We start from the raw sequence: 21,294 nt of genomic DNA on the forward strand, positions 1-21,294 counted from the left end.
TGCCTTTACATGGGGTCTGTTCTCTCTGTCTGTAAATCCTTCTTCCTTAATTCTCACCCACCTGCCATAGTTCTTCAAGAGCCTGCCAAAACTAGGAAGCCTTCTTTGACAACAGACCTCCCTGCTCTGGGTTCCCAAGTACCTGGTAACACCTCCCAGATGGCTCCTTTTGGCTTATCTGTTTGTATAACTGTCTGCCCCCCAGATCAGGATATCCTTTAATGCAGGGATTGTGTCTTTTTATTCCCACATTTCTACCAGACCTGCTGTGCGTGCTTAGTACTATGTGTGGAATGAAGAGAGAGAGAGAAAGAGGTGGTAGTCATGGTACTGCTGCTGCTACTACTAACAGTATTACAGGGCTGGCCATTTAGCTCAGTTGGTTAGAACACTGTGATGTAACAAAAAAAAAAAGTAACACAGCTAGTCTTTATTGAGTACTTTTCACGTGGCAGGCACTTTTCAGGTAGTATCTCATTGAATTCTTATAGAAATCCTGGGAGCAGGGGCTGGCCTGTTAGCTCAGTTAGTTAGAACACAGTGTTATAACACTAACGTCAAGGGTTCAGATCCCTGTACTGGCCAGCCACCCCCTACCTCCACTTAAAAAAAAAAAAAAGAAAGAAAGAAATCCTGGGAGGCCTATAACATGTTGTTATCCCCATTTTACAAATGTGGAAACAGGATGAGAGAAGTCATTTGTCCATGATCATACAGCTACAAAAGGGTGCAGCCAGTTTCAGGAAGCTTGAAGGACTCAGCAGTTGAGATCCAAACCTCCTCTCTTTTGGTGTTGCCACCTGCTGGGTTTATGATTTTTCTAGGTTTTAAAGAGCTCTACAAAGACTGGCCTTCAACTGGATTAATACAATAATAATGTGGGAAGCAACAGAGTATCTGCCAGCTAGATTATATCAAGTGTCTGTTTTGTACTTGGTGCCAGGTTTTAAGGGGTTCAGAATCAGGCAGAGGTCTGTTTAGGGAAGGTTAACAAGGAAGGCACAGGTTCAAATCCCAAAACATAATAGAAATGTTTATAGAAACTAGATATGCTTGGCATGGAAAATACTTAGAAGAGCAGTAGGGTCCAGAGGACCAAACTTGAACCATAGGTGGAAGTTAGACTTACATTTTTCATTGCCTAAACACCTGGGTAGCCATTAATCAATATAAAGAAAAGTGTGCTGAAAATTAGACCCATCAAAAAGAAACCTGGGCTGTTTTACAAGGACATGAGCCCTATGACTCCCTGTTCCTGGGAGTAATCAAGCAGAATCTGGAAACCTAAGTGTCCCAGATGTTGCAGATGGGATTCCTGCATGAGGCGAGAAACAGAGAGAGATGATCTTTAAAAGGGCTTCAAATTGTAAAATTCACGGTGTCCCAGTTCCCATAGGAATCACTGTGGCTCAATTATAAACAAAGCAGAACTGGATGTTATGTTCAGGAGAAAGGGGTCTCTTTGGAAAGTCAGGTTTCCACAGGTCACTGATGCCAGCAGGAACTCCTAAGTTGTTTCTTCTTAAAATTTTCTAACCCATTCCCCCTTCTAATAAACACAAAAATCATATACACTTTCTTCCTGCCCCAGGTTCTGATTTGGAAGGTAAAGGGGTTTGGAGGCAGAGTGGACTGTGGCTGAGAACCACTGTAAACTTATTGTCTGCATAGCAGCGGAGACGTTAGTGAATGATACCATCTATAATTCATTTATCTGAATTACATGTATATCTGAATTATAGCTTCAGCTTATCTGTCTACCATACTTGGGAAAGTGGAAGCATTTGAACAAGTCAAGGAGTGAAAAAAGTCAGGGACCCCATTCTTTTGTCTGTGCAGCATCAGACAGCTGTTATGACTACAGTTCCCGGTGCATTGATAGAAGGTAATTTGAGTATCCTGCAGGCAACCAACTTTAACTTGATTACTCCTCTGCAGGTCATTGGCCTGGGTTTCGGCTCCCTCTCAGCCTGCTTTTCTTGCCAGCATGCTCCAGCTGTGGCTGGGGTGTCCCAGCCTGTCTGCGTTTACACCGTCCCTGGCCGCTCTTTGTCTACAGGCTGGCGGGTTTGCTTGGATGCTTGGCCACTTGGCTTCTGAGTGTCTCATGTCCCAGTTACCTGCAGAGCTCTGGCAGCTGCCTTGCTACAGAGAGAGACGTGCTTATCAACACAGTCTGTGTCTATATCCTGTCCCTCTTGTGAACAGAACTGTGACACCCGTCCCAGCCCATACATGTTGAAATTCTAAGGGGGAAACATGATTTTTTTACCTTTCAACCTGAGTTCCTTGCTATACGGTTCCACTTTTTACTCCCTTTTTAAAAATCATGGACAGAGGGGCAATGAAACTACCTTTAGCTCAGGTTCAGGATGCCACAGTGTGTGCCAATAACATTGTTCCCAACATGGTGGAGTCTCTGCTGGAGCCATGCTGTCCCTTTAATGGGACCTATTGACTCTTCCCTCCAAGCCTTCTCTTATCAGCTTCCACTGCCTGAAAGGCCCCTATCTTCCTAGAAGTCTTCCTTGAACCCTTTGGGTAACATAGCCCACTATTAATAGCATTTGTCTTATCTCTAAAGCATATGTAAAGATACGTCTTATTTCTCTTTGTATGCCCCAAATGCTTAACACATATAAGATACATAAAAGCAATTTAATTCTTGGTGGTTATTTATACATTCATTCAGTTCACCAAGAAACATTTATTGGGTACCTATCTTGAGAGTTTCAGGCACAGTTCTAGGGACTGGGGATATCAAAGCAAAAATATTGGTTCTAAAATAATAATAATAATAATAATAATAATAATAATAATAATAATAATAATAATAATAATCCTACCTTTATTGAACTTGTTGGGTGAGAGGCTGGAGCACAAAGAGACAGATAAGCAAACAGTTATAAGTTATAATGTAAAATAAGGGAGCCAAGCTTCAATTTTATCACAAAAGACAGTGAGAGAAAGGGACATATTTTATAGGTAGGTATTGGACACAAAATATATTAAAATGAAAACACATCAATGACGACTTTCTACTTGTGTTTCCTTGAGCAAATCACTTATACCCTCTGAGTCTCTGTTCTGCATGTGAAAAATCGTTAGACCAAATAATCTTTGAAATACCCCACAGCTCTAATATTCTGCAGTTCCATGGAACTATCTATCATGGGTGTTTTTCTTAATGCTCTGTTGCGTTTGAAGTGAGGTTTTAGAGGTAAAACCTTTTCAGTCTGGTGTTCTAAGTGGGAGGTGGGGGAGACGATCCTGAAAGGCATCCTGTATTTCAACATGAATATACCCAATGAGGTAGAGCATCGTGGAGTTGGGTGTCAGTGTGAAAATTAGCACGAGTGTTGTAGTCATTGAGAACACATCATCTGGTTTTTGGAGTTTGTGCCATGTCAGGCCACACACACACTTTTTGAGTAGGACACACTTTTATCTACCTTAGTGGAAAAGAGCCCTTTTCTGTGCCTCATCATAAGAGGGACCTGGGTGTTATTTGGTATATGCCCTGCTGAAGAGGCTGAACTGATTCTTCTCTTTTCCTGTAGTCCTTGGTTTGCATAGGATGCCTTTTTACTGTAGGATTTTATTTTTGTTTTTAAGATTTTAGGAATTTCTACCATGGCCTCTTTTATCAGGATTATATGCAGTGCAGGGTTTTTTGGAGGGGTATGGAGGGGGTGGGGAAGGGTTTGGGACCCATCTTTGGGGTGTAAAAAGGATTTTTTACACTGAAGTGGCAGCTGTGAGATGTGCCTGTCCCGGCTCAGGGCCTGGGTAGGCCCCGTCTGCAGTACCTCAGCCGCAGCCTCATTTTCCCCGTGTGAATGCATCGTATGCCACTTTTGTAAATGTAAAACACACTTTTGGTTAGTCTCTCTTAATATGGAATCTGGTATCTTAATCAGAATCTGATCTCTCCGGGAAGAAAATGACTGGTTCTCATCCTCACATATTTTAACTCAGTGTTTTTCAAACTTTTTTTTTTTTTAATCTCATGCTCTCTTCTGAAAGATGTCACACCATGATGGGGGGGGGCAGGGAGGGTGCATGTAAAAATAGATGTGGCTTTTCAGAGTTGCTGTATATTTAGTAGCTCCACACCAACCCAAAGTTTGTCAGTCTTTAGCTATAGAATACATTTTTAAAACATTAGGCTTTTTTATTTGTTCATTTAAAATGGTAAATTTATGACATTGAGTATGCTTTTTCAAATTCCTGTTCCCACCCCAGAGATGGGCCCAATCCCACAGACAACCAGGATTGTAGGCTGTCCGGGGACTGTTTCTGAAGGTGACCCTGGGCACATGAACAGGTGGAAAAGTGAACAGGGTCAGGCATCATGTGTTGTCAGCTGTTGTGTCTACTACTCTTGCTGGATTTAGTGGCAGGTAATTTGAGAATCCCATAGTCACCCAATTTTGGCTTACTCCTCCACCCTTGAAAAGGCCAGAGGCCTATATATCTATTTCTTTCTATTAGTGGTACAATTATCAAATCTTTTTTAGAATGAATGCTCAGGATAATCACTGTCTTGATGAAAATGTCACCTGGTAGAAATTTGGCATCTAAAACAACACTCTGAACCCACTTCACATTTCAGATCCTTTGAATTTGCATGTACATGTCTTGGTAATTTCTCTTATTTCCTTGCCCCAACCCGAGGCTGCCTGGCAAACTCCTTCAAGATGCCACTTGGGGGCTCCTTCCTCTAAGAAGCCTTTTCTGGCTTTCTGCCTGCTTTGGCCCTTGCTTAACCCCACACAACTATCTACATGTCTGTTTGCTCCAGCCAGAGACAAGGTCCCTGAGGGGTCAACAGCTAAGTCTGATTATTGTATTCCCAGCTCCCAGGTGAGTGCCTCCCTCACAGTGGGGGCTTTATAAATGTTTATTGAACAAATGCCACCACCTCAACATGGGGCCACATCTAGGGCAGAGGCTTACACATGGCTCTAATATAACCCTTCCCGAAGCCCCCAGGTGCTTCCAGAAATCTGGTTGTTTGCTGAGGTTGGGTGATGCTCCCAAGCCTGATATATGTCTCAGTTTGCAGAAAGGATTATCTCCCAGTCATGATTTAGTCACCTTACTCCATCTGTTCTCAGTACACCTTGACATTTCTTTCAGCTGCAGTCTAGATAAGATAAGGTGAAACTTGCGTGTACCTAACCCAAAGTTCCAGCTGGTTTCTCCCTTGTTTGGTGGAGACTGTGGTTATTACCTGAGGGTGTCTACGTGAAACCAGACAGGAAAGAGACACTGGATGTCTAATTTCCACCCCCAAGGGCTCTAGTCATCTTCCAAAGGGAACACACAATCTTCAAAGCCAACATAAATTCCAATGACTTCATGCGAAAGTGATCTTGTGTCATAGAGCACTTTGAGGCATGGGGATCAGTATCAGAAATCACAGAATAATAAGGTGTGACTGCCTACAGAAGATTGACAAGCAGGTCCTGGTGTATCTGAAGTGCTTGGGAGGAAGGATTGTTTTGACAACATGGAAGGCTTTTCCAGGGTAAGGGCATCTGATCATGGTGCCCCCCCCCCCAGGCACTGCGTTGTGCACAACAGTCTGACTTCAGCATGCCTAATGCTCCTTCATGCCACTCTCCTGCCCATCTGGGTTTCCAACAGTTGCACTGTTCTGAGGCCTGCAGGCCCTTAAGTCCAAGACCATAAGTTAATGGATATTTTAGAAGAACCTTGGAGTTCTAATAACTCTTATCAAGCCCAGATCTGCAATGGAGGAGACATAAGAGATCAGCTTCAACCTGTTAATGTGCACATTGCTGTTAACATGGACACTGTTCCCTTAACATAAAGGAGGCCAAGACTAGTTACCATGAGGATTTGGAATTTGAATTACCATTATACTGTAGTCACATTATGGCATCTAACTCTTAGGGAAACGGCCAATCTGGCTCACTTTCTTCCATCCAGTTCTCAAAATTTAAGGCAACATTTCTGACAGTTTTGTCCTGACTACTTGCAAGAAAATTACATGTCTTAAAAATTCAGGTTTGGGGAAGCATAGCACATTTTTAGGGCAGTGGAATTATACTCTGTGATACTGATACTGTTAATGGTGGATACATGCCATTCCACATTTGTCAAAACCCATAGAGCTGTATAACATAGCATGAACCCAATGTAAAACTATGGACTTTAGTTAATAATAATGTATCAAAATTGATTCATTAGTCATAACAAATGTACCACACTAATGCAAAATGTTAGTAATAGGGCAAACTGTTGGGGTACAGAGGACCTCTGTACTTTCTGCACAATTTTTCTGAAACCTCAAAATTCTATAAAAAGTAGTATGTTTTTAAAAAAATTAATGGTTTGAGCCCCACTAAAGACATCCTCATCTGTGAAGACAGGGCCTTGTAATATGTGTTTTTCTCAGGTTCCCCAGGTTTGAGAATTCCTGGATATCAGTCCATCTCCTTTCACCATCTGTTTTATTCCAAGAAAGAGCTTAATGGGGCTTTGTCTAAAGAACAGTCTCATGTGTGTTAGGATGTGTTTCATCTTTCAGAAGCTGGACAAAAAGCTTCCTGCTAGTGCTAGAAATATTTGCAGCAAATCCACACTGACAGTTAAACCACAATAAAGAAAATTCAGGCAAGACCAAATTCCAAACACAAGGACTGTCAATTTTCCAAGGTGTATAGCCTTTCTTCAGAACAGTGCCCTGCCAGCTTCCATTTTAAACAAGCATAATCATGGATTATAATGAAAATTTTACATGTCTATTTATTTAAATAGGGGTGATAAGTATATTATTGTTATAATTCTTACCTCTTTGTGTGTTTAATTGTGTATTTTACTAGCACAATTATGGCTTTTTAAAAATTAAAACCCTTATGGTATGTATACCTGTTTAGATCCTTAAGTATGCTAAACCAAAATGCTCTAGAAATTAGTGTTAGATGGAATTTTATTAAACATGTGGAAAGTCACATTTGCATTTTTCAAGAGACACATGTACCTTGGTAGCATGTTTTACCACCATGCAGAAATTTCCCACTTGATCAGTGACTCCTTTGCTAGGAGTTTGGTGAGAGCAAGACCCAAGCAGTGGTGAGATTAAGTCTGAGCACTGAAATTCAGCATGACATGTGAATTATAGCAGTGCCATGTGCCACTGCAGAATCAGTTTATAGCAAACAAACAAAAGTCTTGCAGTGTGGAAACCACTGCAGAATATGTTGAAAGTACCCACACAGCCAGGGTACACTGTGACCTACTTGGGCAGAGGGACTGCTAGCTTGGGGCCTGGAGGTCTGTGAGCCAACTCAAACTGGATGTGAATTTTGCACATATGTGAGATGGGATCTATGGCTTTCACTAGTTTCTCAAAGGGGACCATAACTTAATAAAATTTAGGAATTTCTGGTTTAGGTAGTAGACTGAAAACTATTTTGGGTTGCATTTTTTAAAATATGTATGTGCCACATTACTGAAATATGGTATACTCTATAAAATATGCACAAAACATAGGAATTCAAAAGGACATAGTAAGAAACATGTATAAAGAGAAGTACTTGAATTTTTACTCCTGTGGATCGATTATGCTTCTCTCTGCAGAGACCACTGCCTGACACCAGTGCTCTCATTCTTTAATGTGCACATGAATCACCTGGGGGTTAACTGAAATGCAGGGGCTGATTTAGGAGGTCTGGGATACTGCGTTTCTAAACAGCTGCCAGGTGATGCTGAAGCTGTTGGTCCGTGGCCCACGGTGGCCCATACTTTGAGTGGCAGGTATAGGATGAGGCACTTGTTGAGTTTTGTTGCAGAGAGTGACCCCTGTGTTGTGCCTTCTGATCTCTCCCAAGCAGCTCTTCAGCATCTAGCTCTAAGAAGTAGAAATGGCTAAAGTCAGTGGCACCATTTTCCCCCAGTGAGGCTTCAGGGGCCCTCTGGGACCTTCCTACTCCTCCTTAACTCCAGCCTGCCTTTTCCCACTGCTGCCTCTGTCCCCAGGGACCCCTCGGGCTGAGCCCTTGTCTGATGAGCTTAGCAACGTCTTTGTAGTGCTCCCCAGAGAAGTGTGCTCTGTCACCTGAGGCTAGCCAGAGTCAGCTACAAGCCTCTTGAGTGGGTTCACTTCTGCAGCAGCGTTGACTTCCTGCCACACCACAACCAGAGAATTAAGCCAGGTTTTCCCAGTCATCTGATTCTCTTTGCAGCCAGGACTTGGATGAAGGTGAAATGCAGAAAAGCCAGGGGAGGGGCTGGTGCCTCTTGAGCTGTGAATATTCCTGTTAGGTGTCTCATGGCCATTGAAGAAACTTCCCAGCATTGACATGTATTTGCCCTGGTCATGTCCTATACTCTGAGCTAAGGTGGCTTGTGTTATGGCCACAGGTGGCTGCTCTAGGCTTGAGCGAAATAAGGGAAGATTTTGCTAGCAATGTAAATTGAACTCCCATATCCTCCTAAAAAGAGCAAGATGATATCAGCTTGGTGATGTCCTGAAGAGCCAGCACTTCTAGAGGACAGTGGGAAACGGTGCTGAAACGTACCGCAACTATGCAGCAGCAGAAAGGTAGGACCCTGGTGGATTCTCCAAGTCCACATCTCCCCTCTGCCTCTGCCAGTGGTTGTTGGGAACGTTCCCAAAAAGGCATGAAAAGCAAAGAGGTGTGGGTCTGTTTGTGAAAAAATTGCCCACTAAAGGATAAAAAGAAAGATAAAAGTCGTTTCTCACCCCTCTTTTACCCCGTCACCCATGTTTCTTGATTGTGTGCATTGTCCAATCTGGATTATTTATAAAGTCCTATTACAGGGAAACCCCACAGAGAAAGACATTCTAACCTTGGACTTTATGTCCAAAGGTTCCTGTTCGTTTTGTTTCATCCTGTGTCAGTTTGGGGTGACCCATAATCCAGAAGAATCAACACCATGTTCTTTGATTAGAACTCACCTTTATTAGATTTTAAAATAATAAGAGTATGCTGAGAGCAGGATATTAGAATCACTGTGATATGTCTCTGTACTTGTGTGGGGTGAGGGGGTTTGATAAATGAAATATGTCACATTTGCTTCAGCATTTGTGCCTAAAAATTCTGAGGACAAAGTAGTTTCCAAGTGCTTTCTTAGCAAAATTTTGAATATTCACCTAAATTTAGTTGCTGCGGTTTTAAAATCAGGACTGAAAAGTGGAACCCATTTTTTTCCAATCATATTTTTGCATTTCAGATTCATTCTCTTCTTCCCTTAAGTCAAATGTATCAGCTTCTTTTCTTTCATAAAGGTCGGCTTTCTTCAAAAGGATTTAGGCAGCTTTGTTAGACTAGCTGGTCAGTTTGTCCTTCTATGACCCAGAGTGAAGTTTATTCATCTTAGTTCTGAGACCCTAAACTAAAGGGATCCTTTTCCAGGTTTGTCCAGAAACCCAGTTTACATCTTATTAAATTCAGAAAATAAATGTCATGCTGTATTGTAACAAAGTAGACGAGCGCCGTGAAAGCATGTGTTATTTGGGGATTTGGTTGGTAGTGACATGCTCTACAGCAAGGGCTTTTCATCAGTCCACATCATTTCTTTCAACTTTATGCAGTAAAGTATGTGTTGATATGTATGTTCATATATTTATATTGATATTGGCAAGGAATATTACATATACATGTAATTATCATTTTGTTCCTTTTTTTTTCTCGCTGTGTTCACTTTTAAATTAAAAATGTGCCCCCAAAATATAGACAGGCTGACATGTCTTTGAAGAAAAGTAATCACCTAGGATTGATTCGATTTTTTTGTTTGTTTGTACTTTCATTTCATACATCTGAGAGGCTTTTTGTGGTTTTTCTATTTTTTTTTTTTTAATGTCATGCTCTATTAGAAATGCACTCAAATAGAGCAGGTTGATACATATTTCTTTCCCTTCCTGTCCCCTCTCACCTCCCCCATTTCTTAACAGAAGGGGATTTCTTTTGAGATTAATGAAAGACATTTGTGTTACTTACGCAGGCCATGTTGAACTGTGAACTTTGGAAATGAGAAGTCACCTTTCCCTCCTGAAATTGACTCACAAAGCCAGTTTCACTTGGTTCCACATTGTTGCACCATTACGTTTGAAGAAGGGGAAAAGATTATTTACTAAAATCCGGCATATCTGTTCTAACAGGTCCTATTAGATTCCAAAGCTTTTTCATAGCTAGTGTCAGTTACGTACCTAGTTTGCTGAGAACGTTCCTTCCTTGTAATTGGCATGTTGCCTTCACAGGCCTCCCTTGGCTGGAGGGATGATGAGGTCTACCATACAAGTCTGGTCATTCCCCAAAGGTCTGGGATGACTCAGACAGGATTAGAAGTGGTGTGCTCTGAAAAATCTGTAGAAGGAAATATTGATGAGAAAATGCTCTCCAAAACTGGACTACAAAATGATGGAAGTATTAAAAAGTCAGTCTTCTTTTTGAAACAGAAGCCAGTGACTCCCCTGCCTTACCAGCAAAGGTCTCAACCCTGCCTGGCAACCATGCTCTTCAGGATCATGTTCCAGGTTCCAGGGAACCCAGTTCCTGTTGTTGTTCCCAGTGGTCTAGCAGCAATGAAGTACTTACCCTTCCTTAACATCCCCTTCTCCTCCATTTCTTTCTGCTTTTTAGGCACATGTTCTCCATGTGCCAAGATGGATCTTCCTCTGGCTGGCAAACTCCTGTGCACCCCTCAGCTTCAACAGCACTCCTGTGTGTTCTTGGGTTCTGTCACACAGTCATCTGTTACACCACTATTCATGGAGTACTAGAGTTATTTGCAAGTCTTAGTCCCTGGTAGAGTTTGAGCTTCACCAGGGCAGGAGCTAGGTCTTTCCATCTCTGTAACCCCAGCCTGGCACAGAACCTGGCATATAGTATTTGTGGAATTGAAAAAGGAATCATGCAGTCACTAGTCTGTGACATGGACAATTGTAGCTGATAATTATGAACTGCTCCTTAGTGCCAGGCACTGGACTTTATACACATGCACTGTATCATTTAACCCACCACAACCCTGTGAGGTTAATCAGTAGTTTGACCTATCTTGCAGATGAGGAAACTGAAACAAAGAAATTACACCAAAACCTGGCAAGGTTGGGATTTGAGCCCACCTGCCTGCACTGTGATCTTCTCCACAGTCTTATTTTCCTCATCTGAACAATAGAGATGATAATACACTGGGTAAGATTCTTCTAAAAGTTGAATGCCATGGTTTATGTGCAGCACTTAGCACGGTACCCAGCGAGCATTCAATATCATTAGTTCTTATTAACAATGACATGTGCTAGGTCCCTCAGCTAGCAAAGGGCAAAACCCCAGGCCTCTCTAACAACACAGCCACATTCCTAACCTTGATACTCGTGGGCCACCCTAGGGTGCCCCTGCCTTAAAAAGCAAGAACCCCCCCACCCCCGGACAACATGTCCCTTTAGCAAAGGCTCCTGCTCTCTCTATCCAGGGGTCTCTGGAGAAGCTTTGGAAGGGGGAGGCAGAGCCCCCTCAACCCCTCACTGCAAACTGGGGAGGATAATGTGGGAATTGTTCGGTAGCTTGGCAGCTTAGGCAGGAACCCACTCAGCAAACGGTAAGATGTTACCAGCACCTCATTAGGCTCCAGCATTAATTATTTATTTCTCCAAGGAGGAGGAAAGTGTGGCCTGGTGCTGTGGGATCCAGTCCCTGGGCCTGCTGGTTCCTTTGCTTGTGACCTCAGGCAAGTCATTTCATCTCCACCCATGATGAGCCTTCTTAAAGCTCCAAAAGAGGGGGGGAGGCCAAGGCTCCCCTGCCTCTGAGCCCTTCACCGCTGGATGAAGGCCAGTGTTTCAGATGAACGCACTGTGACTGCTTCATCTGTAAATTATGATTTCTTTAGGGATTAACTTTGTTAAGGCAGTCTGTATTAATGTATTCAGTAGCCAGTTCCTATACAAATTTGGGTCCAACAAAAATGTACATTTTTCATTGAGACTAGAAGAGTTATTTAAAAATATGTACAGAGACTTTATAAATCAAACTATTATCACTGGTGGATAATACTTTAGAAATAAATATTTTAAATTAGACTCTTGTGTGTGAGCCTGGCTCTAATGACAACTCTTTCCAGTGCCATGCTCTCTCCCAGGTAGAGGAATACAACAGAATTTATTTTGAAGAGTATTACTTAAAAAAATAATTGAATACATTTTACAAACCCCTTTCCCCCCACATACATAATGAACGAAATAGACTCGCAACCAGAACTAGTTTATTGTCAGACTAGTTGCATTCAGGTCCCTGGCTCTCAGTTCATAGTGCATTTTATTTATTTATTTATTTGTTTGTTTTTGGCTGCTGGCCAGCACTGTGATCCAAACCCTTGACCTTGGTGTTATAATGCCACACTCTAACCAGCTGAGCTACCTGGCCAGCCTGCAGTTCTTAGTGCATTTGAGAAGGTAGAGGACCTTGATTTATTCTTGCCTTTCCCTCCTTTCTGCTTAAACAAAATCAGAATTCCTAGCCAACAGCTGACAGACCAGGTTCACCCAGTCAGTTCCATCTCTCTGGGCCCTCCCACCTTCACTGATTGTCATTTTTTGACAAAACCACATTGCACACAGGTGTTACTAGGCGGGGGACTGCAGCACATCTTAGCATTCCATCTCTGGAATGCTCACCAGGCCATACTATCCAGCTTTAGCCGAAAGCCAGAGGGATGTATGTGTAGACCTTATCTACATGCCCGCTGCGTGTAATTGCCCAACCGTATGTGTTATTTCACCAGCAGTAAAAATCCAGCAGGGAAATGAATGCTAAAATTAATTTGTTTGTCCTTTGACAAGATCTCCCTAGTTGAAAAAATTTTGTTTATCTAACTGGCTGGGCAGACTTTGCTAAAATCAAAATTAACTGCCTTGCTTAATGGTGCAATAGATTGTATTTTGAAGAGTTTCCACTGAATTCTCCTTGAAAGGACATTTGAGCTAGAAAGTTCAGCCTCTGGCAGAGTTACTGCATTTGGGGGTAGGTGTTTTTTTTCTCCTTGTGCTAGTTGTAAGATGCATGCACGTAGCCCACAGCTCTACTCTGAGTCAGTACATCTGTTGGACGGATGGGTGGATGGATGGACTGATGAATCTGTTTATTGACGGGTGAACAGATGGACGGAGGGATAGATGTTAGGTAGACTGGCAGATAGTTTAATTTGCCTTGCCTTGTGTCTTAGATGTCAAGTTTGCTAACATTTAAGAGGAAAGAAAACCTGTAACCAGTGTCTTTGCAAAAAGTTTTTGCTAAACCCCACCCGGTGGCTCTGTGTCTTTTGGTGTTTGTAGAGCTAGGAGTAGGTCTCACAGACCCCTCAAGCCCATTGTCCAGACTGGGTCACAAACCCTTCACTTGCAGGTCTATGAGCTAGGTAATAGGAAAAGGTCCTTGGAGCTGTGGGTGAAGAAATAATAGGCTTTATTCAAAGCTAGAAGCAGTTGACCTAATATGGCTTCCCGGAGTGTCCTCTAGAAGCTTTGCACATCTGCAATATTAGTCTTTTTTGCTCAAGTCCATAATCAAAAAAACAAAAACCCGGATGCACATGTGCAATCACATTAGACAATAATAACAAGTAATACCCGTGCATACGTGCATACCCACCTCAGATGTTCGGCAAGACTCTGAACATCCAAGAGACCCTGACCATTTTCCTTATATTTTCCCAACGGTGTTATTCATTTATGTGTTCATTCATTCAACAGAAATGGTTTCAATAAGCAGTTAGTATGTGCTAGGCACATGGGATATAGATATGGACAAAATAAGAATAGTTTCTGCCTTTAAGGAGCTTACTATCTAGTGTGGAGATGTGTTAAAAATCAGTTACACAAATAATTATTTAACTATACCTATAATCATTGTTTGAATTTATTTTTTATTGAGATATAATTTATGTAACATAAAATTCGCCATTTTAAAGTATACAATTCAATGATTTTTTTTTAGTGTATTCGAGTGGTTTTTTGTTTTAAAAAAGATACAATTCACTAATAGATAGTTAATCTATTCTGCTGTTGTTTTGTTAGCACAACCAAAACACTTGGTTTGACCTACTTTAACAGATTTTTCATTATGTTGGCATTGAATCATCTGTGATCATTAATATCATGACTTCAGAGATGTTCAATTCAGACAGGATATCCCGGAAGCTGCCCGAGGGAAAGTTCCTCTAACCCTACTGGAAACTACTTCTCACACAGGACAGCTCCAGTTACTTGAACTTACTGGTTCTGGGCAATCTCTATAGCATCTCATAATTCGGTTCTTCTGAGAACACCTTCCAAGAAGGTCTCCAGCTAGAGGTGGAAGAAAGTCAAGGATCAGGAACCCTCAGAATCCCCACCCCATGGCTAAAGCTAAAATGCCAAATGCAATGAAACTTTCCATGATTTAGCTCAGTTGACTCTGTTTCAAGAAAATAATGACTCATTGATCTTTTTACTTTGTGTTATTTGACTTGAAATGTAAAATGCTTGCATTTTCAGACACCTTGCAGGGTAATTCCATGCAGGGATTAGAGGGATCCAAGTTTGGTTTCTGGCTCTGCCCAAATTTTACTTTGTTTTCTTATTCCTCTCTGAAGGTGAGAGCAATGACACCACCTGTCTCCATATTTGGTACTGTGAAGGAGCCAAGGTAGAGATGAGGTATAGCTGCTTTGGACCTGAACTACCTCCTACTGGCGGCTAAGTTCTCGGACTTATCTGATTGATAGACAGTCAGTTATCTATCCAGAAAGTTTCTCCTTCCCTGGACAACACTGGTTTCATCAGAAGACAGGCATTACCAAGAGATCTGGAAAAGAGTAAATTACCAGCAGCGTTGTTCATAGAGTTTTGTGAAAACCACCTTAAGACATCAATATTGAAGATGAAATTCACCTTTGTAGATACTTCAAGATCATGATAACCCTAATAAAGTCTTTCATTTATATAATCTTGTACAAGTTGCAGAGCACTTTCATATTTCTTATCTCACTAATTCACATGTCTGTCTGATGATATTCCCATATGTCCATGCAGTGATATTCCCACAGTTTAGGTAAAAAACCCAGGTCCATAGAAGCGACTTGCCCGTGATGGCAAAGGTAGCTCTTCTATTCTCTATCCTTTCTTTCCTCCTCTCTTAAAAGCTTGCCTGCTTCCTTCACTGCGCTGTTCTGTAATATTTTTCACTATGATTTGCTAATGACTTGTCAGTTCCATTTACATTACTTAGGTAAAACACCTGCTTGTATAATTGCTGACATTAAAAAAATGTCACAAATACATCTGATGGTTAATTTTATTCACTAGTTCCCTTCTGCTTCATAGATTTCTGTGAATTTGGGTTAATTAAGCTGAGTTCTTTTTTTTTTTTTTTTTTTGGTAGCAAGCTGGTGATCTGTAGGTTGAATCAGCAGCTGAGACTGAGTTATCCTGGGGCTATGATCGGTGACAAAATCTCAGGGACTCTTCAGCTTCTTTCCCCTTAGAGCACGAGGTGGCCATGCAGGGCTTCTGAATATGAATAACAAACCTGTATGCGACTTGCTTTTAACCATACACATGCATCATCCTCTTCTCCTTTTAAAGGTATATGACTGATGGTGGACTTGGCCTCTATACCCGTCGCCTGAATCGGCTCCCTGATGGGATGGCTGTGGTGCGGGAGACCCTGCAACGAAATACCTCCCTGGGCCTTGGAGATGCTGACAGGTAAGCTTGCTCTACTTGGAGTTTGTTAGATGCAGAGGTAGTTCCGCAGTGGCCTGAGAAATGAGGGTCATGATTTGGATGAATGGACGGGGGCTTCTTTAACCCAAGGAGGGTTAGGGAGGTCTTGCAGATGTGCTTGGGGTTAGGTGCTGGCACAGCAGGTACAAGAGGGCTAAGAGAGGGTTCTTGAGTCCTGCTTCTGTGTAGGGTGGTGCTTCTAACAGAAAGAACATGGGGAGTTTGGGCTTGGGTAGTTTTTGTTGTTGTTTTCACTGTTGCTACTGCATCGCTATCAGTTCAGCAGGCCCTAGGGATCTGCTTTACTTCCTCTCTCATTAGCAGGCTTTCTAGGTATCTCACCTTGTGACACACAGAAAGTCTGTGTGCAGAAGGGAGCTCCCCGGGCCTTGGCTGAGTAGGCTTTACCATAAAGTCTCCTGTTGCCTGGTAATAGGAGGGAATGCTTAAGAATGTAGGTTTATATACCACATGCTGAGTAGTTGACATTATAGGGGTAAATCAGGCTTCATTGACCCCACTGTTGAAGTAGAAAAGAGCTTCAGAAAACACTAGGATAAAGAAAGAGGACTATTTGGACTCCAAGTTTCTAGTCCTTATTCTGACACAAACTGATCCTCTGACCTTGAGTAACCTATTAAAGGGGATATTTGGACTGTATGATTTCCAAGATCCCTTTCAGCTCTGATGTGCTATGTTTCTAGATTCAGTACAGATGTCAAATACCCTTTAATGATCTGACTGTTCAAGGATTTTCTGGCATACTTTATCTCTTTCCACATCTGGGTTGATAAGACCTAACATAGAATTTCGATGCGAGTGGTCTGAAGGTGCTAAGCCCCATGTGTCGGAAAGCCAACTAGTAGCACGAGTACAGCTTCCTGCTGCTCTCTGAGCAGGACATGCTTTCTACAAAGAGCAGGGTGACTTCTGTAGTTCTCTGGCTTCAGAGAAATAGGTCAGCACACAAAAAATCACACCCAGAAATGGAATTTGCTGAAGAGAATCTTCATATTCTCTTGGGGAAGGCTGGGAAGCTTGGGCTGTGTGGAGAGGGTTGCATTCATTGTCAGGAACTTGGGATCTGGCCCAGTCTCTACCACTGACTTGAATATGTTCTCTTTAGAGGCCCCCCAGTGTCCAGGGTGGTGATTTATATCTGGGATGACAAAAGGCTTTCCACTGGAGTTCTAACTCAAATCATCTTTTTTTCTGTAATTAATAAAGTATTGGTTTCAAAATTCCATAAAAACATGAACAATTTGAGAACTGCTCTTTTTAAGGCTTAAACTCTCTGTAACCAAAATGTTTATACTAAGTATTATCAGGAAAAAAAAAATCGGTTGCTGCAATACCCCCACTGGACATTTCACAGTTTGCCAAATTATTTTGCTTATTTGTATTCTCTTGTAAACATGTAGTTGGTTAGTAAATCTATTAGCATAAAACACAGGCCTCACAAGGTATATTTTTCCTTGTATCGAAAGAAGAATCTGTGCTAAGCAGTATAATTTAATGCTTCATTGCAGGGTTAATGGAAATATTATAGATCGCAGCTGAGCTTATTTCTGGTTTTGTAGTTGGAGGATTTGGAGTGGGGTTGGAAAGATGGATATCATTTGTTATGTTGTTCCATTCAGCCTGTATGGTTGAACCAAATAGACAACAGTGTCTTCTGGTCCTCTCCAGACTGGAATGCTCAGATGTGACAGTTGATTTAAGAATGACTGAATAACTGACCAATTTTGAAAGAAAGAACTCAGGCGCCTTTTTAAAAAACAGAATTTGATAATGATTATAAATTTCTTTCTATTTTATATAAGTTTTGACCTGTAGGCAGGGAGATATTTTGTATTGTTCTAGAATATGCTAAATTTCTTTATTCTCCAAAGTTATTGTGAACAGACCACAGTAATGCTTCATCTTTGGCTACGTTGAAATAGTGGTGGATTTGTTTCTATAAAGTTCTTCATTTAAATCTCTTACATAAACTGTATTCTAGATGAGTGTTTCCCGAAGTGGGAGGCTAACGTTAGTAGTATAAAAGATAATTTTAAATGACAGACAGAAAAATATTCCTTTTTTACAATTACATTTTAATTTTAATATTTTCTAAAATTGACAACTAGCATACCAAACCTATGATTTTATAAATATTTAAGGTAAAGATAATGTAGGCTTGAGACAATTTAATGTGACATATCAAGGAAGAATATCACAGATGGTGTGTAGATAATGTCAAAAATAAAAAAAGGTAGTATGCAAATGGCTGCAATTTGGGTAATATTATCTTGTAATTGGAAATATGTTCTTTAAAAAATTTAAATTAGGGCCGAGCCTGTGGCGCACTCGGGAGGGTGCGGCGCTGGGAGCACAGCGACGCGGCCGCGGGTTCGGATCCTATATAGGAATGGCCGGTGCACTCACTGGCTGAGTGCCGGTCACGAAAAAGAAAAAAAGAAAAAAAAAAAAAAATTTAAATTAGACAAGTGAACAGAATTCTTCCCTCCTAACCTAAAAAATGAAGGTCCCAGAGCTAAGATATTTCCAGGAAGTTCTGTGTAAACAGCCCAGTTCTAATGGATTCACACAGAAGTAATAGTCCTTGTGTGTTCTGCAAAGGAAATAGGAAAAGTACTAAGAGATTATATCTGATTAGACCTCAGCAAAGGAAAGACAAGCATGAAAAAGGCTGATCACTGTACAAATAAGAAAATGAATAACCTCAGCAGCGCAACTAGGGAGAACAGCTATTCCCGGTAAGAAGTTAAGGGATGCTGACCTACCAGACAGACCTTGGCTGTTTGCAACAGGATGTGGCTAGGGTATCCTCCAGAGTATTAAAAGTAACTGATAGTAATGTGTCCACCTTTGGAGCCTGGGAGATAGAGACCATGTCAGCTTGTGAGTCTTGTATGTCACCAGGTGGCTCCTGAGAAATAATACATGAAGATAGTAAATTCAAAATGCTAAGTGTGCCCTTGATCTCCTGTCACTCTTCAGGGTTGCCACCCCTGGACTCCAGTTTTTTCCTGATAGTGATCAGTGGCTACTTCCGGCAGGCTCAAGACAGCTGGCTGAGAAGGAAGGATCAAAAGGGACAAATGGAGGTGGCTTATGACACATCACGGCCCCAGATAACAGACAACTCAAGGGAGCTTTGGCATGGAGGTCTCCCAGCTAGCAGCCTGAGAGGAAGAAGAAATATGACAGGGATGGCTGAGAGACAGGATGAACAGACAGTTGAAGGGTTTGTGGAACTCCTGCCAGTTCCTACATGCACTGCCGTCCCCTCAGAACCTATCAAAAGTTCTTGAACTCCAGTGAGTTGAGTGCTTTGAAAGCTTAAAGCCCAGCTCTGGGAAAGTTTCCATTCCTAAGTCCCTTGATCACTCTGAAGCATCGCTGGGGACTGAGGCAGCTAGGTGTTCCTCCTTGGTGGCACCGCAGGGTCATATAAATGTCATTGAGAGCCCCAGAAGGACAGAAGTCAGGCTCAGAGTGCATGTTAGATCAGGAGGAGGACTTGGAGAGTACTTGGTAACTTTCATCTAAAGCGTTAGAATGTTTATTACACCTCATTGGTTTTTATTAATTCAGGCAATAAAGCCGTATTTCTTCAAACCTTCCAAAGACGAAAAACAAATGCTGTGATAGAGTCAGCCTGAGCCTTGAACAGAATGAAAATCACCCTCCAACATTGTGCCAAGGAGACCAAACAGAAAGGAGGGACCATTTCTTTCTTTTTGTTACAAGTTTTTCATTACCCTCCAAATAATGAATATTTTAGGTCTTGAGATTGTTCTTTCTGTTAAAGATTCAGAGTCACCGTACAGACTTTTCAGTCTGCATTTGGGGCCCTGGCCCTGGTGCTCAAAGCCGTCCCAGTTTCAGCTTGAATTGGGAGGCCGCTCTCAGGGTGAGTCCCACAGTGTGAGGATGTAACTACGCGCCCTGGTATTTGAGCCGCCTGCCAAGCTGAGCCCTCTTTCCTTACTGGGAGTGTCGCAAGAGCTCAGGACACCACTTGGCATTGTCACTTGTTTGTAACAAAGCAGCCGTCCTGGCACCAAGCAGTGCACTTACAGATTCAGGACTGACCTGGAGGGAAGAGTAAAATCCGGGCCAGTAGTCCCTAGCCAGCAGATGGAATTGGTGGGGAGCCCTTATCAGGTGGTAGGTCCCTGAGGCAGTTATTTCTTAGGTATAGTCCCTGCTGGGAGCCACAGAAGAGAAGGAGCAAAAATGGGAAGAAACTTCTCCCATTGCCCTGCATTTCAGACCTGTGGGGGGTGTAATAATCGTTGCCTCCTGCCACCCCCAAAGATGTTCACATTCTCATCTCCAGAGCCTGTGGAATATGTTGCTACATGGCAAGGGGGGATTAAGGTTGTTCATCAGCTGACATTTAGATAGGGAGAGTGCCCTGGTTTGTCCAGATGGGCCTAGTGTAATGACACATTCTTAAAAGTGGAAGAGGGAAGCAAAAGAGGAGGTCAGAGTGAAGTGATGTGAGAAGGACTCAACCTTCCATCGCTGGCTTTGAAGATGGAGAAGGGGGGGCCACAGCTGATGACTGCAGGTGGCCTCTGTGAAAGGGAAAAGGCAGAGTAACAGATGCCCCCCAGAGCCTGCAGAAATGAACATAGCCCTGCCATTACCCATGATTTGAGCCTGTGAGACCCATGTCAGACTTCTGACTCTCAGAACTGTGAAATTATACATTTTTGTTGTTTTTAATCACTAAGTTTATGGTAATTTGCTATGGCAGCAATAGAAAAGAATACAAACTCATATCAGAAAATAATAAAAACAGTAATAGTTACCATTTCCTGGTAGATTGCTATGGACCAGGAACTGTGTCAAGCACCTTACAAATATTATCTTATTTACACTGGACCTTGACTCTTTGAGAGGAGATATTAACCTAGTTTCATAGATTTGAAGCATTGGTGCTCCGAGAAGGTCAGTAAACTTGCGCAAGTTTACACACCTAACAAGCATCCAAGCTGAAGTTCAAACCCAGACCTCTCCAACCCCCCAGATGCTCTAACCACCTGACATACCACTTCCTGAGGGAGCTTTCCTTGTAGAGACCCTTCCATTCCCTAACTCTGAGCCTTCATCTTGGTGCCATCTCTTTAAATGAGCCCCTAGTCACTAAACATACAGTCAGTGCCCAAACCACTGGAAAGATGAACTCGATCATTTAGGGATGATACAAAACAATTTGTATTAAGAGGAAAAGGGGAATATTTCTTGACTTGTCTCCCCTCGCTCCAGACATTTTGCACGTGTACACTACAGGTGAGTTTGCCCTCACCACCTTTCCTGTCAGTGACCTCAAGAAAAAGGTCCTTCCTCATATAAAGCTGGGCCAACTTACTCCTTGGCCTCCTGGCAAGTTCACAGGAGGGATGCCTGTTTGTGAATTCTGACCTACTGCAATTTCGTGTTAGTCAGTGGAGGAGTCCACAATTTCAAGATCTCAGGCCAGCGCTGATGCTTCCCTTTAGAAAGGAGATCTGGGGCCACCAGAA

General features: G+C 42.1%; 1 protein-coding gene across 3 annotated transcripts in view; it reads left to right on the forward strand.

Annotated features, from left to right (window-relative positions):
• NAV2 (neuron navigator 2) overlaps positions 1-21,294 on the forward strand; it is a 288,936-nt gene that overhangs the window by 145,347 nt on the left and 122,295 nt on the right. For all 3 annotated transcript variants that reach the window (XM_063095507.1, XM_063095508.1, XM_063095509.1), the window contains exon 12: positions 15,614-15,736. In XM_063095507.1, coding sequence (XP_062951577.1) covers positions 15,614-15,736 — 123 coding nt within the window. The remainder of the gene's footprint in view (positions 1-15,613; positions 15,737-21,294) is intronic.

This window comes from Cynocephalus volans, chromosome 4 (assembly GCF_027409185.1).
Source record: "Cynocephalus volans isolate mCynVol1 chromosome 4, mCynVol1.pri, whole genome shotgun sequence".
NCBI classification, from domain to species: Eukaryota; Metazoa; Chordata; class Mammalia; order Dermoptera; family Cynocephalidae; genus Cynocephalus; species Cynocephalus volans.